General features: G+C 41.9%; 1 protein-coding gene across 1 annotated transcript in view; it reads left to right on the top strand.

The window, feature by feature from the left end:
* b4galt5.L (UDP-Gal:betaGlcNAc beta 1,4- galactosyltransferase, polypeptide 5 L homeolog) overlaps positions 1-16823 on the top strand; it is a 39467-nt gene extending 22644 nt beyond the window's left edge. The window contains exons 2-9 of the mRNA NM_001093399.1: positions 3385-3519; positions 6290-6403; positions 9188-9309; positions 11516-11632; positions 11896-12083; positions 13008-13130; positions 13981-14082; positions 16466-16823. Of these exons, the coding sequence (NP_001086868.1) occupies positions 3385-3519; positions 6290-6403; positions 9188-9309; positions 11516-11632; positions 11896-12083; positions 13008-13130; positions 13981-14082; positions 16466-16613 (1049 nt within the window). The 3' untranslated portion in view covers positions 16614-16823. The remainder of the gene's footprint in view (positions 1-3384; positions 3520-6289; positions 6404-9187; positions 9310-11515; positions 11633-11895; positions 12084-13007; positions 13131-13980; positions 14083-16465) is intronic.
* Positions 16824-19891: the final 3068 nt, after the last annotated feature.

Raw genomic sequence — 19891 nt, 5'->3', positions numbered from 1 at the left:
GTTATAGAATGGCCAATTCTAAACAACTTTTCAATTGTTTATTATTAATTTTTTATGATTTTCTAATTATTTGCCTTTTTCTTCTGATTCTTTGGAGCTTTTAAATGGGCGTCACTGACCCTCTCTAAAAAGCAAATGCTCTGTAAAGCTACAAATCTAGTGTTATTGTTACTTTTTATTACTGATCTCCCTATTCAGGCCCTTTCCTATTCCATTCTCTTATTCAAATCAATGCCTGTTTGCTAGGGAAATTGACCCCAGCTACTGGATTGCTTAAAATTCAAATTGAAGAGCTGCTGAATAAAATGCTAAATAACTCAAAATCCTTAAACAATAAAAATTAAAACCAATAGCAAATTGTCTCAGAATATCCCTCTCTACATCATACTAAAAGCTATCCCAAAGGTGAACAACCCTTTCATCTTATTCCTAGGATAGATTTTTCCAATGCAAAAAAACAAAAAGTTGGAGGGTACAGCCACATCCAAATCATTTTAGGCCCCACTAAACTTTTGTAGTACAACATACATTGAACTACGTATCAGTCAGTGCCCCTGAGGGTCTGTAATGGTTACTCCCCTGGGTGTGGGTCTGGGCAAACATTAGGGGGCTCCTGAGTAGCACTGGGAGGTGTGGCCCTAGCAGGGATATGAATACTTGTGTCCTAGAACACTCCAAATGATTGGGCAACTTATTAGAAAGTTTGGTAATCAAGTAGTGCCGTCAGCCAAAGCTAACACTCATGCATTCTTTAGTAATTGAGTCATTATTTTTGGTGACGGTGCTTATGCTGCCACTGTTGAAATTGATCCACTTAGGTAGTTCTGTAACTGTCGGGTAGTGGGTAGAGTAGGGCAATATAATGTCAATGAAGGGGCAGTGACTGTAGAATAGTGGGTAGAGTAGGGCAATATAATGTCAATGAAGGGGCAATGACAGTAGAATAGTGGGTAGAGTAGGGCAATATAATGTCAATGAAGGGGCAGTGACAGTAGAATAGTGGGTAGAGCAGGGCAAGATAATGTCAATGAGGGGCAGTGACTGTAGAATAGTGGGTAAAGTAGGGCAATATAATGTCAATGAAGGGGCAGTGACAGTAGAATAGTGGGTAGAGTAGGGCAATATGTCAATGAAGGGGCAGTGACAGTAGAATAGTGGGTAGAGTAGGGCAATATAATGTCAATGAAGGGGCAGTGACAGTAGAATAGTGGGTAGAGTAGGGCAAGATAATGTCAATGAAGGGGCAGTGACAGTAGAATAGTGGGTAGAGTAGGGCAAGATAATGTCAATGAAGGGGCAGTGACAGTAAAATAGTGGGTAGAGTAGGGCAAGATAATGTCAATGAAGGGGCAGTGACAGTAGAATAGTGGGTAGAGTAGGGCAATATAATGTCAATGAAGGGGCAGTGACAGTAGAATAGTGGGTAGAGTAGGGCAAGATAATGTCAATGAAGGGGCAGTGACAGTAGAATAGTGGGTAGAGTAGGGCAAGATAATGTCAATGAAGGGGCAGTGACAGTAGAATAGTGGGTAGAGTAGGGCAATATAATGTCAATAAAGGGGCAGTGACTGTAGAATAGTGGGTAAAGTAGGTCAATATAATGTCAATGAAGGGGCAATGACAGTAGAATAGTGGGTAGAGTAGGGCAATATAATGTCAATGAAGGGGCAATGACAGTAGAATAGTGGTTAGAGTAGGGCAATATAATGTCAATAAAGGGGCAGTGACTGTAGAATAGTGGGTAAAGTAGGGCAATATAATGTCAATGAAGGGGCAGTGACAGTAGAATAGTGGGTAGAGTAGGGCAATATAATGTCAATGAAGGGGCAGTGACAGTAGAATAGTGGGTAGAGTAGGGCAAGATAATGTCAATGAAGGGGCAGTGACTGTAGAGTAGGGCAAGGTGGTATTGAGCAAGGTGCTGTGACTGTGGGTAGATTAGGGCAAGGTGGTGTTGAGGAAGGGGCTGTAACTGGGATAATGGGTTGTAATAGAAATAGTGGGTATATATTGGGGCAAGATGTGTTGAGCAAGGGGCTGTAACTGGCATAGTGAGTAGAGTAGGGCAAAATAGTGTTGAGGAAGGGGCTATAATTAGGATAGTGGGTATAGTAAGGCATAATGAATATAATTAGGATAGTGGGTATAGTAAGGCATAATGAATATAATTAGGATAGTGGGTATAGTAAGGCACAATGACGTTAAAGTAGAGGCTACAACTGGAGAGATGAGTTTCGTTCTCCTTTTTGCTTTGGTCTCTGACATATATAATTAGCCAATTCATCAGCAGTTTTGGGTGGCGGCCACATGACGTAAGTTGGGACTAGTGTGACCTGTATGTTTGGGGTGAGAGTCACCCAGCAAATTGGGTAATGGTTCTGTGCTATATGTAACTGACACTGGGAACAGGAGCGGGTGAGTAAGCCAATAAGCAGCTCGGTGCCTCATCTCTGTTACCTCTGAGTGACATGAACAAGGTGTTGCACATGCCTGGGTTTGGGAAGGAGAAAGGAAAGTATACACTCAGGTACTGACACACACGTTTACACAGTTACTGGAATTTAACCTCTTGTGCTTTAAAGGGCCAGAAACATTAGAACATTAAATATTGTTTATGCCAGAGAGTAGGATAAAGCATTCAAAGTGGATTTTACTGTGTTTCATGGATTTGAAATGGTTAATTCACCTTTAATGAACTTTTAGAGTGATACAAACAGCGATATTCTAAGACAGTTTGCCGTTTTCTATTTTTTTTTTAGTGATTTCTGATTGATTCTGTTTTCCGTTCCACAATGACATTTATGAGCCAAATGGCCACAGCCAAACATGCTTAGGTGTGAGCAGATTGTTTATACAGAGCTCATTTTGACTCCTTCAACTAACTCAGGATAAATATTAAACAAGACCAGCTAAGTCCTGTTGAATATATTGTATACAAACTTTAATGGCGCTGCCTATTATTGCTATAACATTACACATGTCAATGCTAAATTCATTGGTTTAGTTTGCTCTGCCCATGCACAACTTCCTTATCTTTCTCATTCAAAAGCAAATTAGCCACTCCGCAAAAATAAAGGAGCCTTTCAGTTAACACAATAATAAATACTTATTATGTAAGGCTTTTCTGAACTCCGTAGACCAGGTGAGGCTTTATTATATCAAAAACACAGGCATTAAAACAGGATAATAATACAGGATAGATATTAGTGTATTTGATCCTTGGTCTGTATTTGCAGTCCCCATACATGTTGTTTTTATTTTCCCCCTTATATTATTGCTGTAAACCTGATTGGCTGATTGAAGGGCATGAATGTAATAAAAGCATAAAGCCTTTTATCATTCCGCGACCAGTGTATAATGCATGTGGGTTTGATTCCTCTGCAGTTAACACCTACCTGTTCATGATGCAAGCCCGTGGGATCATTATCCGGGAGAACATGAGAACGATTGGTGCCCAGGTCTACGAGCAGGTGGTCCGCAGTGCATATAACCGGAGGAACAGCAGCATCAATGATACAGGTATTTGTACAGAAAATGTAAAGCCTATCCCTTCTCTGTATATTTGTATTTATACATATGGGAAGGAGGTGCCATATTTGTTCCCTTAGACAGTACAGTATGAGGGTATAGCTTATTGTGTGCCCACAACATTCCTTCTCTGTATATTTGTATTTATACATATGGGAAGGAGGTGCCATATTGTTTCCCTTAGACAGTACAGTATGAAGGTATAGCTTATTGTGTGCCCAGAACATTCCTTCTCTGTATATTTGTATTTATACATATGGGAAGGAGGTGCCATATTGTTTCCCTTAGACAGTACAATATGAGGGTATAGCTTATTGTGTGCCCAGAACATTCCTTCTCTGTATATTTGTATTTATACATATGGGAAGGAGGTGCCATATTGTTTCCCTTAGACAGTACAATATGAGGGTATAGCTTATTGTGCGCCCAGAACATTCCTTCTCTGTATATTTGTATTTATACATATGGGAAGGAGGTGCCATATTGTTTCCCTTAGACAGTACAGTATGAGGGTATAGCTTATTGTGTGCCCAGAACATTCCTTCTCTGTATATTTGTATTTATACATATGGGAAGGAGGTGCCATATTGTTCCCTTAGACAGTACATTATGAGGGTATAGCTTATTGTGTGCCCAGAACATTCCTTCTCTGTATATTTGTATTTATACATATGGGAAGGAGGTGCCATATTGATTCCCTTAGACAGTACAGTATGAGGGTATAGCTTATTGTGTGCCCAGAACATTCCTTCTCTGTATATTTGTATTTATACATATGGGAAGGAGGTGCCATATTGTTTCCCTTAGACAGTACATTATGAGGGTATAGCTTATTGTGTGCCCAGAACATTCCTTCTCTGTATATTTGTATTTATACATATGGGAAGGAGGTGCCATATTGATTCCCTTAGACAGTACAGTATGAGGGTATAGCTTATTGTGTGCCCAGAACATTCCTTCTCTGTTTATTTGTATTTATACATATGGGAAGGAGGTGCCATATTGATTCCTTTAGACAGTACAGTATGAGGATATAGCTTATTGTGTGCCCAGAATATTTCCCATTCAAGTTAATGGGGAAGTACAGGTATGGGATCCATTATGTGGAAACCCGTTAACCAGAAAGCTCTGAATTAAAGGTAGGCCGTCTCCCGTAGACTCCATTTTATCCAAATTCTTTACAAATGATTTCCTTTTTCTCTGCAATAATAAAACAGTATCTTGTACTTGATCCCAACTAACATATAATTATATAATTGGAGGCAAAACCAGCCTATTGGGTTTATTTAATGTTTAAATGATTTTATAGTAGATTTAAGGTACGGAGATCCAAATTACAGAAAGATCTGGAAAAACTCAGGTCTGGAGCATTCTGGATAACAGGTCCCATACCTGTATTGAAAAACAGGCAGACCAGGGAGCATTGTCGGGGGCATGTATTGGGCACAATGGCAGTGGCTGGGTGGAAATGGGGGTGTGGCTAAGACCCTCTGGGTTATAATACTACTGTATATTACTATGATATTAACAAAACCCTGGCAGTATAGGCACATGGGACAACACATGTTAGTTCCTGGGAAATTGTTATAAAAAGGTATAATTGGCTCATTGGAAGCCATACAGGGTATAATGGATGTATCCTCCCCAGCCCAACTGCTTTCTCTTTAGAAGAGCCATAAAAGCATGGGTTATATGCTTGTTTCTGACTCATGAGTATAATTATTCTTCTGCACAAAGAATGAGTCGGTTTATATCCATTTTATATATCTTGTCCTCTGCTTCCTTTCCTCCCTTCGTTTCACATATAAACACAACAAAACCTTTTTCCCATTAATGTACAGAATCATTAGCAGATTTATGGGATCTCTCTGTACAGACTATGAGCAAACTTAGGGGGCTGTTCCTGCTGAATTGTGCTTAGTACAGGGAATACCTATGCTGCCATAGTTTTATGGTATCTCTCTGTACAGACTATGAGCAAACTTAGGGACTGTTCCTGCTGAATTGTGCTTAGTACAGGGGAATACCTATGCTGCCATAGTTTTATGGGATCTCTCTGTACAGACTATGAGCAAACTTAGGGACTGTTCCTGCTGAATTGTGCTTAGTACAGGGAATACCTATGCTGGCATAGATTTATGGGATCTCTCTGTACAGACTATGAGCACACTTAGGGGGCTGTTCCTGCTGAATTGTGCTTAGTACAGGGGAATACCTATGCTGCCATAGTTTTATGGGATCTCTCTGTACAGACTATGAGCAAACTTAGGGACTGTTCCTGCTGAATTGTGCTTAGTACAGGGAATACCTATGCTGCCATAGTTTTATGGGATCTCTCTGTACAGACTATGAGCAAACTTAGGAGGCTGTTCCTGCTGAATTGTGCTTAGTACAGGGGAATACCTATGCTGCCATAGTTTTATGGTATCTCTCTGTACAGACTATGAGCAAACTTAGGGGGCTGTACCTGCTGAATTGTGCTTAGTACAGGGAAATGCTGATTCTGGCATAGTTTTAGATATCTCTCTGTAAAGGCATTTTAGACATTTTTTGGCAATACCATGCCTGCAGACACTGACCAATTCCCCTGAGACAATAGTAAGCCCCACTAGCTGGGGTTTATAACAGAAGATAAAGTTGAGACACATGGCAGCTTAGGGGACAAGTGAAAGTTCAAGCTGATGCTGTATTGTCTCTTTGAAAGCAGGAGGAAATTCATTACATATTCGTTTATTAATATAAACACTGTTCTCTCACCCAGATTACGGACTTGATTTTAATCACAGCGAATCCTATCTCCAAACAACCACTTTCCTCCCAGAAGATTTCACCTACCTGCCCAACCAATCTTGCCCCGAGCGACTCCCATCTATGAGTAAGTCCATTCTCTTCGTTATTAACCATCCTCAGAATGCCTCGCTGCTAATGCTTAATGTAACATGTCCTGTGCTTGAATTGAGAGTGCCAGCCCTGTAGCCATGTGCTTCTCGGCACCGGCAATATTATTGAGTACAGTTAAAAAATATCACTTTGCTGCGGGAAAGCTGCTCCTGGCCTCTCAAGCTGTTGTCATGTCTGTAATGTACTATCCATGTACTATCAATGTGTCTTTAAAATAATACATTCCTATGGCATTATGTTGGAACACAATCTTCTGGACTAATGCCACTGAGGAACCAATCAGATGATTTGTTTCATTATTTCAACTGCACTAGATTAAAGGAGAACAAAAGCTTAATTAATGAATTAGGGCAGAGACATTGTACATTATGTTTTGGGCTTCTGTACCAGCCCAAGGCAACCACAGACCTTTAGGGCAGAGACACACGGTCAGATTTGGGGAGATTAGTCGCCCGGTGATAAATCTCCTCTTCATCGGGGCGAATAATCTCCCCGAACTGTCTTCCTACCGGCTAGAATGAAAATCGTCATCAGGATGGCAATCGGAACACTTCATTTTCTGTAGTCGCCCGAAGTTTCCTTGTGAGGCAACTTCAGGTGACTTCGGAAACTAAGCGATCCGAGTGCCATCCCGTCGGCGATTTTCATTCTAGCAGTTAGGTGAGATTAGTGTGAGTAGGTCCCTAAGCTCAGTAAGTGACAGCAGCACAGAGCTTGTGCAGTGAATCAGCAGAAAAGAAGATGGGGAGCTACTAGGGCATCTTTGGAGGCACAGATCTTTACTGCTAAGGGCAGAGACACACAGGGAATTTATTTGCACGGCGATAAATCTCCTCTTTATCGGGGCAACTAATCTCCCCGAACTGCCTTCCCGCCGGCTAGAATGAAAATCGCCGGTGGGATGGCACGCGGATCGCTTTGTTTTCCTAAGTCACCTGAAGTTGCCTCATGAGGAAACTTCGGGTGACTTTGGAAAACGAAGTGCTCCGATTGCCATCCCGTCTGCGATTTTCATTCTAGCCGGCGGGAAGGCAGTTCGGGGAGATTAGTCGCCACGAAGAAGAGGAGATTTATCGTCGGCCGACTAATATCCCCGAACCTGACCGTGTGTCTCTGCCGTTAGCAGTAAAGATCTGTGTCTCCAAAGATGCCCCAGTAGCTCCCCATCTTCTTTTCTGCTGATTCACTGCACATGCTCTGTGCTGCTGTCACTTACTGAGCTTAGGGACCCACTCACAATATACAGTACACATAGGGTTGCCACCTTTTCCCAAAAAAAAGACCTGCCTTTCTATATATTTAGATTTTTTCCCTATTAATAACATTGGGATCAACCATCATTTTAACCAGCCAGGCCGGTAAAATACCGGCCAGGTGGCAACCCAAAGTATAGAAATGTCACAAAATAAGGCTGATTAATAATTAATATAGATAATTACTACATGGCAGCACAGAAACCAGTGCAATTAGCATCAGAATTTAATAATTAGCAAACCTGTAGCATCAGCTTATATTACAGGGGAAGCTCATTTTCTGCTGGATAATTAGTGACGAGCCCTAAGCTTAGCTTCACAACAGCCAATCAGAGCCCACTGAGCATGTGAGTGTCACAGACACTTTCCAAGATGGTGACCCCCTGTGACAAGTTTGAAGTCCTGGATCATTGCTGCTATTGACAAGATGAAACTTTAGGCTGGTGCAATAAGTTCAGTATATAAAATATGGCATTTTTAGACACATTAATTTTTAGTGTTTAGTTCTCCTTTAAGGTGGCAATACACGAGCATATTAAAGCTGCCAATATTATTTCTTAGACCAATTCGGCAGTTTATCTGCCAGTGCATGGGGCTTTCAAATGGGACTCCCTGATCGATATCAGGCCAAAAATCAGCCAGATAACGATCAGGTACGTTTTTTTTTTTTTTTTTTGGTAATCGAGGACTGCATCGGCTAGTTGATGCGCCCCTTGTCCCGCCATCACCCATTCTCTTTGTTGAGAATGGATTAACCCAATATCGCACTGCCTTTGGTGGGCATATCGGGTTAGGATCCGCTCGTTGCACAACCTTTCCAAATGAGCGGATCTTATTGTGTATGGCCACCTTTAGTAAAAGGAATTGTTCAGTATAAATAGGCTGTGCAAAATTAAAAATGTTTCTAATATAGTTAGTTAGCCAAAAATGTAATGTATAAAGGCTGGAGTGACTGGATGTCTAACATAATAGCCACAACACTACTTCCTGCTTTGCAGCTCTCTTGGTTTCCACTGATTGATTACCAGGCAGTAACCAATCAGTGACTTGATGGGGGGCCATATGGGTCATAACTGTTGCTTTTGAATCTGAGCTGAATGTCCCATGTGCCCCCCCCCCTTCAAGTCATTGACTCAGATAGAAAGCAGGAAGTTGTGTTTTAAACATCACCGCAGCCTTTAAGAGCACCGTAGGTGGATAAAGTTGGTGGCTGTGTATCTACCAAGATGTACAGTAGGTCATGGTTAGAAGAGACTGTGCTGAGTCAGAATTATACCAATGAATCTCCAGCAATGAGCAATAAACAGCCAAGTCCCCTCGCTATCCTCCCACACCTTGGATGGCTTCCCAGCAGCAGAACCAACAGATTTAAAGATAAGTGGGCACAGAATTTGCCCTTTTTTAGAAAGAAGGCACATTCCTTTGTACATATCCTTTCCTGTTGTGCAAGTGCGGCGCTCTCTCTCTATGTGTCATAACATTGCATTTTGTGCTTTCCCTTTTAGAAGGGCAAATAGAAGTGAACGTGAGTGAGATTCAGATGAACGATGTCCGGCAGATGTTCTCCAGTGATGGAATTCAGATGGGGGGCCATTGGAAGCCCAGTGACTGCATCCCGCGATGGAAGGTAAGTCTTTGTTTTGTTCTGAAGCTTTTATTTGCCCCCTTTTGGTTAAACTTCCCCTTTATGTTACAAATATGCAGCATTCGGTTTCATACAGGCCTGTCTCCAGGTGTGTGTAATGTAATGCAGGAGGGCAGCGCTACTAGGAAGCAAGTTCTTAGGGCAGAGACACACGGACAGATTCGGCGACAAATCTCCTCTTTCCGTGGGCGACTAATATTCCCGCCGGCTAGAATGCACATCGACGAACCTTCGTTTTCAGAAGTCGCCAAAGTTGCCTCACGAGGAAACTTCGAGTGACTTCGGAAAACGAAGCGTTCTGAGTGCCATCCCGCCGGCGATTTCGATTCTAGCCAACGGGAAGGCATTGCGGGGAGATAAGTCGCCCCGCAGAAGAAGAGATTTGTGGCCGGGCGACTAATCTCCCCGAATCGCAGCGTATGTCTCTGCCCTTAGGAGCTGATATTGAATCACCAGCTGCTGCCATACACAACAGGATGGTGTACAGGAAACTCAGAGCCAGTTTGACCTTAAATTTCGGGTCTTTGGCTGGTGACTAATCTGCCTCGGGATTTGGCAGTGGAACCAGGAAGCATTCAATGTAAAAGCCTGTGATTGGCACCTCTAAGGTGGGAGAGTGAGAACACAGTTACCCTACACAGCACCTCTCTTATTCCGAAAAGCTTCACCCATGACGAAATTAGAAATAATTTAATTTTAATTTAAATTAATTTTACCGTTCAGAGCAATTCCCAAACAAATTACAATTTTACTACCCCCCCCCCTCACATTGTAACAAAAGTTTCTGCTTTTCATCCCCCTCGCTGAGGTTTCTCGGGGTAAAGCATATAACCAATTAACCAACTGCAATTTTAGAATATCACAACACTAAGGGGCAGATTTATCAAAGGTCGAAGTGCATTTTCGAATTAAAAAACGAAAAAAGTAATTTTTGGGTACTTCGACCATCAAATAGGCCAAATTCGACCATTCACAAACCGAAGTACTGTCTCTTTAAAAAACTTTGCCACCTTAAACCTGCCGAAATGCTATGTTAGCCTATGGGGACCTCCTAGAACCTATAGCCAGTATTTGGCTATGTTTTGAGAAGTCGAAAGATTTTTTTGTAAAATCGTATGATTAATTCGTACGATCTTAAAAATCCTTCGAATGTCGGAATACCCTATTCGACTTTGAAATTCGACCCTTCATAAATCTGCCCCCAAGCTTTGAGGTGCTACATAATTATCAAAAATAATCCCAGTATTTAAAGAAATTTTCCCCCGGAAAAGGTTCTAGGTTCTATGAAAAAAGGGGACCGTCTCAGTGTGTCATTTTAGTAGGTAGCCAACTTGGTTTAATAATGATCTGCTTAAATTATGCCGAATGGTTTACTTGGGCAAACATGGTGGGCTTTCACAAGTGTGTTTCAAAAACTTTATTCCCAGTAGTGAGACCCCTTTATTGAGTGATTTCCCGTTTTCTTTACCCTTTTGTCATAGAACTGTGATTTTACCCTTCAAGGGAATAGTTTTAAAGGCTTCCTTTATCCAACTAGTGCTGTAAAGTCTATCTAACATGCTGTCCCGACTCTCTTTATTCTTTCCCTGGGCAGCTAAGGTTAGTGCTCCCTGTTATATTTGCTGCAGAGAAACGATATGTAAGGCTCAGGTCCGGACTGAGAATTTAAACAGGCCCTGACATTTCAGGTACACAGAGGCCCAATCAGCCCACATAGAGGCCCAAACATCTCCCACCAGCCCACTAAATACAGACTTTCTATGGGACCTTATAGCAGCCCCTCTGGCATTTGCCAGAACCCACAGATTGCCAGTCCGGGCCTGGACTAAGGCTCCAGCATGGAATGTGGCCAATGAATGCAGCCTGACACTGTGATGTCACAGGATTACATTGATCTAGATCACCTAAAGTTAGGAAGGTTACTGCTCTAGTGGCTAAAGGGATGTCTTTAAATTGCTTCTGGATCAGAAGAGACCTCTAGAATGTACAAAGAATTTCCATTTGTGCAAATCTCCGTGCTTGGAGAGAATAAAAGAGAGTGCATGCCAAAAGAATTTGGAATAACAACATGCACTTTCTCCTCTTTCGTATACAAAACAATCCGTTATCCCCCTCGTGTCACTGTTTGTGTGCATTGTACTCGTTGGTTTGTGTTTATGTTGTCCTAATGGATCTTCTCTCATTCAAGGTGGCAATTCTTATCCCGTTCCGAAATCGGCACGAGCACCTCCCTGTTCTTTTCAAGCACTTGATCCCGATGCTTCAGAGACAGCGCTTGCAGTTTGCCTTTTATGTAATAGAGCAGGTACATCCCATCTCCACTCCTCTTGTCTTTGTTTTTATCGCTCGCCTTTGAGGACGAGCTGCCATGTTATTTCAGCAGTCGCTCTTTAGAGGCAAGCAGGTCAGGGATTCTATCTTTCATGGGGTTGCTCAGTGGAAACAATCCTGTTTGCACCAGAGAGAGCAAATTATCATGATTGTTCCACACTGCAACTGGCCATTAGTGCAGCAAATATTGCACAACAGCGCGCCATTCTCACCCAAATACTTTTCCTTTTTACGCAGGCGGGCAACCAGCCTTTCAACCGCGCCATGCTGTTCAACGTTGGCTTTTTAGAAGCAATGAAAGACCTTGACTGGGACTGCATGATATTTCACGATGTCGATCACATACCGGAAAGCGATCGGAATTATTATGGCTGCGAGCACATGCCAAGGCACTTTGCTGCCAAGCTCGATAAATACATGTACCTGTAAGTTGGGGATCGGGGTTCAAGGGTTACTCTTTGTTTCAATATCAAAGGGGAATTGGAGACTGATACAGAGGAGGTTCTCTTGGGTTAAAGTTGTTTCTTGTTTTCAGCCTTAGTTAGTAATGTATTAACAATCTTTAACAAAGGCTCTTATTGTAATTGATATTTACATACATCTCTCCATATGTATACAGCCAGTAGGTTCCATTGACCCCCTGACACAACATTGCTTTGTCATTATGGAACCTTTTATCCAATAGAGAACATAAACAAACATGCTTAGTTGTATGTTATACTTGTCACTTGGGTCCCTTTTGTTCCCATTGACTGGTCAGCCGTTCTGGATGTACGAGTCACCTGTAGTTGGAGCAAAGATCTCCGGTTCCTTCCTGGAACCAGTCATAGGCCACTGGGCCACGGCAAGAGATATATACATACTACTAGGCCTGCCTCCTTTACTGGGGAGGGATTTGGGGTGGTGGCAAAAGTTTGAGAGGTTGAGGGAAGGATGGAGACAACCAGTAAGCCCCAGTTTACTAGCTGGTGAAATACCATCCTGGTGCCAACCCTACCAATCTTCTTGGTTCCAATTTTCTAACAACTGTATTAAATAACAAAGCATTTCCCTTGACCAAACCACCTTATAAAAGTCTTTGGTCTCCTAACTCAACTAGCAACTTCTTGTGGGGGGGTTGGTCCTAACCAATTTCCAAGCTTAGGGGTTGCTGCCCTCTAGTTCCCAAAATAGAAAATGACAAACGTAACATATATTTACCAATTAAAGTGAAACCTTAAATCCTCTTATATACTGCTTGTTAACCATCATTCTATGTGTATGTTTCTCATGTATAACGAAGCCGTGCAGGCAAAGCTATGAGACACACCTCCCATTAACGCACCTCCTCTTTTTCTTTCGGTGGACAGGCTGCCATACAACGAGTTCTTTGGTGGCGTGAGTGGTTTAACGGTGGAACAGTTCCGGAAAATCAACGGTTTCCCCAATGCTTTCTGGGGTTGGGGAGGCGAAGACGATGACCTTTGGAACAGGTAATAAGATATGTGGTTGAGGCTTTTATGAGCCCTGTGGGTCAGGTTGCTACCTATATCATTTATTGGGTGAATACGAGATAATGACTTGGAAACATTCAGTGCCGCATTCACGGTAGCGAATGTTTCCCAAGTGATAATCCCCATGACCTACCAGTGCACTAGCAGGGTCCAGCCGATTACCATTAAAATCAATGGAGGGGCAATTACTAGCTTTTTGCCACCTGCCCGATGAGCTGGAAATCACAAGCGTTTTGCTGCTTAAAAACGTATAAACTTTACTTAATGTACTTATTTACATGTGTATTGGCAAGCATTTTGGTGAAATAGAAAAATATATTCTGGGCTTGTTATGCTGACCAATAGGAGTTTTGTTAGGGGTGACATGGGATACAGGAGGCAGAAGGAATGTGGCCAAACATCTATTCATAAACTTCATTATTGTGCTTTGATGCAACTATTTAGCACCGTTGGTTAAACGGACTAAGCCTAAACCCTCTGTATACAGTATTACAAGCAAATAGTTTCCCTTTTTATTTGCTTTGTATGTTTAACAATGCTTGTTCTTTGTATGCACTTTACATTCCCGGCATAGAAGGGGTAGTTTGCCTTTTAATGAACTTTTTGTATGATATAGACCGTAATATTTTGTAAATTGGTCTCCGGGTTTTTTTTTTAAATGATTTATCAGCTCTCCAGTTTGGACCCTAGCAACCAGATAGCTGCTTTAATTCCAGTTTACCCTAGCAACCAGGCAGTCGTTTGAATGAGACTCTGACCCCTGTCTCATTTCTAAAACATTCTCAGCACAGTAATTTTAACTGTTGGCCTTCCTCGCTCTACCCTGCAGGGTGCAATATGCAGGCTACACTGTGACCCGGCCAGAGGGAGATCTCGGAAAATATAAATCTATACCCCACCATCATCGGGGTGAAGTCCAGTTCCTTGGAAGGTGAGAACGCTCGGGGTTAATACGGGGCACCGGTTTTATTTGTAACTCATCGATCTCTTCAAAGGTCGTTTATTTTCTGCCTGAGCAGCAGTGAAATCTCAGGTGGAGCTGTGCACATTACGGCCCTTGGTCTCGGGAGGCCGATCGCACACACGGTCTCATAGAAAATAAATTCACAACATGGTTTATTATGGGGCTGCAATGGAAAGTGTTTCAGCTGAATGACAATGTTAAATGCTCCGGGCACTGCGGCAGGAAATTATATCTCAGAAAGGCTATGGGGACCTGCCTGGTAAAACGTTATTTAATTTTCCTGTCCCTGTCCCCAGGCACCTTTCTCTCTCTTGCTTTTTCCCTTTCCTAACACTTTTCCTGCCCCCTATTACAGCTGAGCAATAGTATCTACCGTTATGGACACTTCCAACATAGCTGGTTGGCAAATTAATTCACTCCCCCAAGGGATCTCAGCCATGCCCCTGAGTACCTCCATGCTCCCCTCTGGTTACTCCCAATGTGATCCATGCATTTTTTTTAATATAATAACCCGCCTATTCCCAATCTTCACCTGTCCTGTCCTGACAGTCCCCCCAAGTTTTTAATACCTGAGCCACCCCCCTTAAAGGAGAATTCAACCCTAAAGTTAAAAATACCCTACCCTACATAGACCCTCCTCCAGCCTAAGTGTTACCCCGGGCAAATGTCTGTAACGTCTTACTTACCCCTCGGTGCAGATTCAGCCATCGGAGTTCATGGGCGCCATCGTCTTCTCTTTGTAAATCTTTGGAATTAGACCTGTATGGCGGCGCATGCGCAGTTGGATAAATTTTCTGATGTGCGACAACTGCGCATGCGCCGAAACTCACGGAAATTGCCAAAGCTCTGTCTCATTGCAAATATTGTTATAAGCGGCTGAAGATGGCGCCCGTGGACTCCGATGCCTGAATCTGCACCGAGGGGTAAATAAAACATTAGGGGGTAACACTTAGGCTTGAGGGAGGGGGGTCTATGTAGGGTGGGGGGGGTTAACATTAGGGTTGAATTCTCCTTTAATGGGTGCACACACCACCAGAAAGGGGAGGACTAAGGGTGCTGACATCCACCACCAGAGGGGTTGATGACACATCACTGGCCTGTCCCAACCCCTCTTTTCTTTTGGAATGGTCCATTGACAGGTCTATGTATGCGAGTGTAACCAAGAAATCTTAAAAAGTTATTGGTCCCACATTTAAAATAGTAAAAATAGTGACCGGCAGAACCAGCATTATCCTTAAACCCGTTTGCACTTTAGCACGGCTGAGCTGCTGTTTGCTGACGTTTCTATTTTCCAGCCATTAGTGATAAGTTTGAGCTCTGAGCATTCAATCGAGATAAGTTCCTTCCCCTCCCTTTCATTCTTTTGCTCAGTCTCTCTGTAGTATTTACGCAGGATTACCTCCCCTAGCAGGGTCCGGCCTTGTGACCAAGTCATGGCTTGTCTGCAATGGAATCTTTTTAGGCGCGTGATGTTTCTTTGCTTTTACAGTCAGAGCAGGACTGAATGTCATGATTCTAATGACATTTCTTGTATCACGTGACATTTATGTCCTTAGATTAGACATTCCTGCCCTGAATGGAACATTTTTGCTTGTGCACAATGGCCTTGTTCTGCTTCTGCTTAAGTAATTGATGCCAAGCCTTCAATCATGGGGCCCCTTTGTTGTAATACAAGGCTACCTTTCCAAGGGAACCTTTATTATAAGCCTCCTCCTCGCTCAGGCTACCTGTGAAGTGGGCCCTCCCAATTACTTAGCATGGGGCCCTCAAATCATACTAATTGCTCAACCTAAACCCACAACCTAATGAATTCTCACCCATAGCACACAAGCTCTGCCTTTTTTCAGTCTGCAACTCCGATCATCACAGACATCTGCAGTTCTATGAAAAACTTTAAATAAATACATTTTCTCTTCTTAAATATGGCAGCCATTATAGGTGCTACAGGCTAAAAAATCCTTATAATGTGTACTTACACTTTCAATGGGCTCCAGAGAGAATATGCAGCCAGCAACTATGGGCATTTGTATATTTTAAATGACAGTAGTCACTTGGGGTGGAAGGGGACACCAGAGCTGGCACTTCTTTTTGGTAAGTAATCACATTGGGCCATGCTACCATCTTGACTTATTTTCCCAGTAACTCCTTGGCTGGAACAGTACATTTTCCAACTTTACTATAATGCTCATTCGCTGGCCCAGGGATCCCTGTAAAAGAGATCTCCAGACTGTAAAAAATGCACAAGGATTGTCATCCCCACCAGTGCTTATAGGGGTCAGACGTTTCATTGAGTTTTCACATTGGTTCCATTGGTCTGCCTGACGCAGGTGCGTTCTTTCATTCTTGCCAGGTACGCGTTACTACGAAGATCCAAAGAACGGCAAAGCATGGACGGCCTCAATAACTTGAACTATTCTCCAAATATCACCTACGACACCTTCTATAAAAACATCACAGTACATTTGACTCCAGAGCTGGCTCTGGTGAGCGATTATTAGGAACAGCAGAGACCTCGAAGCGCCTGCATCATCCTTGTTTTTTGCCAAGAAAAAGAGCGAAATGTTCACTCTTAACTGAGGACAACAGCAAAAAAAAAAAATCGACAAAAACAAAGAAAAGAATCGCTGTCGAGCAAAAAAGCGTGCGTCATTTCAAGGAGAACTTCGTGGTCAAGACTTGAGTGTGCATTTTCCAGAAAAAAAAAAAAATGCCAGTTGCTGCTTTATATTTTTTTATTATCATTTTTCTTTTTATTATTATTTCACTTATTTTGTGTTCAAGTCAAATACGTGGGAAAACAACAATTTCTAACATCGTTAATGTGATCTTGCCTGGTCGGCCTGTAGCCACTCAGAGCTATATTTTAATCTACTTGGACTGCAACGTGGGGGGGAAAGAAAAATAGGAGATCCATTCGGCAGCTCAATCAAACGTCGATCAAACGTCATCGTTTTAAAAGAGAGGGAAAAAAAACTTTGAAGATATTTTTTTTTTAATTTCCTGCTCTAAATATATAGATATATATATATATAAATATATAAATATTTATCACTTCTTAAAGGAGTGTCTGTGTAAATATAAGCTATGAAAGTTCTTCATTTTCTGTTTACAGGTAACAAACTTAAAATGGAGGTTTACATATCGGATCTTTAAGAAATGCTGGGCTTAGATGAAATGAAATCGTAATTTATAACTGAAGTTGCCTTTGTGTCAACCACGGGAATCTCCATTATTATTTTACTGTAGTGCATATTTTTTTTTTGTTTTCCGAAGCAAGTATTTAAGCAACAGATAAAGGCTTTGTGACGCACGTTGGAGGTTTTTGACCCCCAAGTGTTTGGTCTTAATGCAGGGTTAAAATGCTACTATCTGACATCAGAGGGTTAACCTCAGGCTAGTAGGGACGTTTGAATGCTGCATTAAGACCTATGATGTTCCAAACACCACGTGCGTCACAAGCATACAAAAAGCAGTATTGGGAAATAGGATATTTTTCATATTTTTTTTCTGATAGAAGCTTTGTTTGATGGCACTCTTGCCAGGATGTTAGCGGAGAGTATGAGAACAGGGCAGTCAGACGTGAACAATGATATGATTGAGTCATTTCAATGCATGAGTTCACACTTCTGATATAAATGGGAATAATTATAAAATGATTGTGAAATGTGAGGATATTAGAAGTCACCAGGGCGTTCAACGGCCTTATAAAAACACAAAGCAGCATGAAATTCTCTGGTGGCTTTTAATGGTCTTGGAACTCCTTGGTTGTTCTAATGGTTGCGGAATTCTTTGGTGGTTTTTAACAGTCATGGAACTCCATAGCCGTTTCTAATGATCATGAGCCTCTTTGGCTGTTTCTAATGGTTATGTTACTCCTTGGCCGTTATTAACGTTCATGGAACTCCTTGGCCATTATTAATGATCATGGTACTCCTTGGCCGTTTCTAATGGTCCTGTAACTCCGTAGCCATATTTAATGGTCTTGGAACTCTCTGGCCGTTTCTAATGGCCCTGGAACTCCTTGGCCGTTTCTAATGGTCCTGGAACTCCTTGGCCGTTTCTAATGGTCCTGGAACTCCTTGGCCGTTTCTAATGGTCCTGGAACTCCTTGGCCGTTTCTAATGGTCCTGGAACTCCTTTGCCGTTTCAAAGTTCCTGGAAATCCTTGGCTGTTTCTAATGGTCTTTAAACACCAAGATGGCCTCTGATGATTATGGAACTCCTTGTTGACCTCTTATGGTCCTTGAACACCAACGTGGCTTCTGATGGTCTTTGAACACCAAGGTGGCCTCTGATGATCATGGAACATCAAGGTGATTTCTAATGGTCAAGATGGCTTCTAATATTCTCATATTTTACAATGGGGGGGGATATCTTATTTTTTTGATAATACACAAGTTTTAGTGAGTCATTTGACACATATTACATCACTAAGCACCAATTATAACTGGTGACTTCACCAAGCTCCATTTATAAAGATATAATATACAGCATATTAATAATGGCTCTTGTGTATATTATATAGATTTTCTCATTAACTGGACAGCACCTCTAACAATCAAGTATGGACTGGTGACCTGGACAGTAGGTAGAGAATGCCTCAGTAAAGGCACGGAATAGACCAAGTCCCAGTTGTGGTCAATGTAAATAGGCAGAGAAAGTTATTTGCACACAATACTCTATAATTCACAAATATTTTAGGGAAAATCATAGTAACTTTGCCCTGTAAATTAAGAAGATATGCCTTCCCTACATTCCCCCCCCCCACCCCTTCTTATATATTGGAGATAAAAGAGAATTTTAATTATTTCTACCACCACTTCCCAACCCATCTAAAGTTACCAGCATCCCCAGGTAGCCAGTCTATCTGGGAAACGCTCATCACAAGGTATTTCATGTAGTCTTCAGATTAGTGTTGTAGAAAGGAGGTGACGGGTTCTGAACCCTATCTCTTGCTGTCCTTGAACAGGGAGAAGTGAAGGCTTTTGTTAGCGCTGAGTTCCCTGGAAATATAAGTTTTGCTTAAATTCTTGGCTTCTTTTATCATTCGGACATTTCCGTGGAATTCTTCTGTGGTTGACAGTCAAAGTATTTTTGTTTTTCATATTTTACTCTGTTGCCTTTATGTTGATTTTGTGAAAACGCTTTGTGTTTTTTTTAAAAAATTTCTTATCTAATATTTGTACCCTCTAAATTGGGCATATCAACTGTACTTGTTTGTTTTTGCTTCTGTATTTGTGACATGTATTCTAGCTGGGGAACTGCCCTTGGCATTATGGATCTTTCTGTGGTGCCAAAGCACAGGGAAATCTCCAAGAGCCAGATTTTTAAAGCAGAAGGGCTTTTTAGGAATCCTCTCTCCATAGCCAATCAGATGATGGCCGACTGTCCGATGAACAGAGCTGTGAGGAGGTCAGCCATTTGTGCCAGGGAGCAAGAGGCCAGAAACAATCTCTTATATCAAAGCACTTGTTTTCCATGAGACTAGTGTGGGAGATATTTCAGTTAGACCTTGCATGAAATGGGTCTGGTACAATTGCTGGTTCTGTTGGGACAGTCTTCGTAGCTTACGAAGACCAATAGGTTTCTTTGAAGAAGTTTACAGTGGGGAGTTGTGGGGGATCAAGCTCCTAATATGTTAATTTTCTCTTTTCAAATTTGAAGGCATCTGTTTTTGTGATTGCTTTTTGTTCTTTGAACATGGTTGAACTCAGGTCAGTTGCCAGACCATTGGAACACTGGAAAGAACAATGAAATAAGGCTGGATGTATGGACA

Source organism: Xenopus laevis, chromosome 9_10L (genome assembly GCF_017654675.1).
Source record: "Xenopus laevis strain J_2021 chromosome 9_10L, Xenopus_laevis_v10.1, whole genome shotgun sequence".
NCBI classification, from domain to species: domain Eukaryota; kingdom Metazoa; phylum Chordata; class Amphibia; order Anura; family Pipidae; genus Xenopus; species Xenopus laevis.
This window is presented reverse-complemented; position numbering and strand designations above follow the sequence as displayed.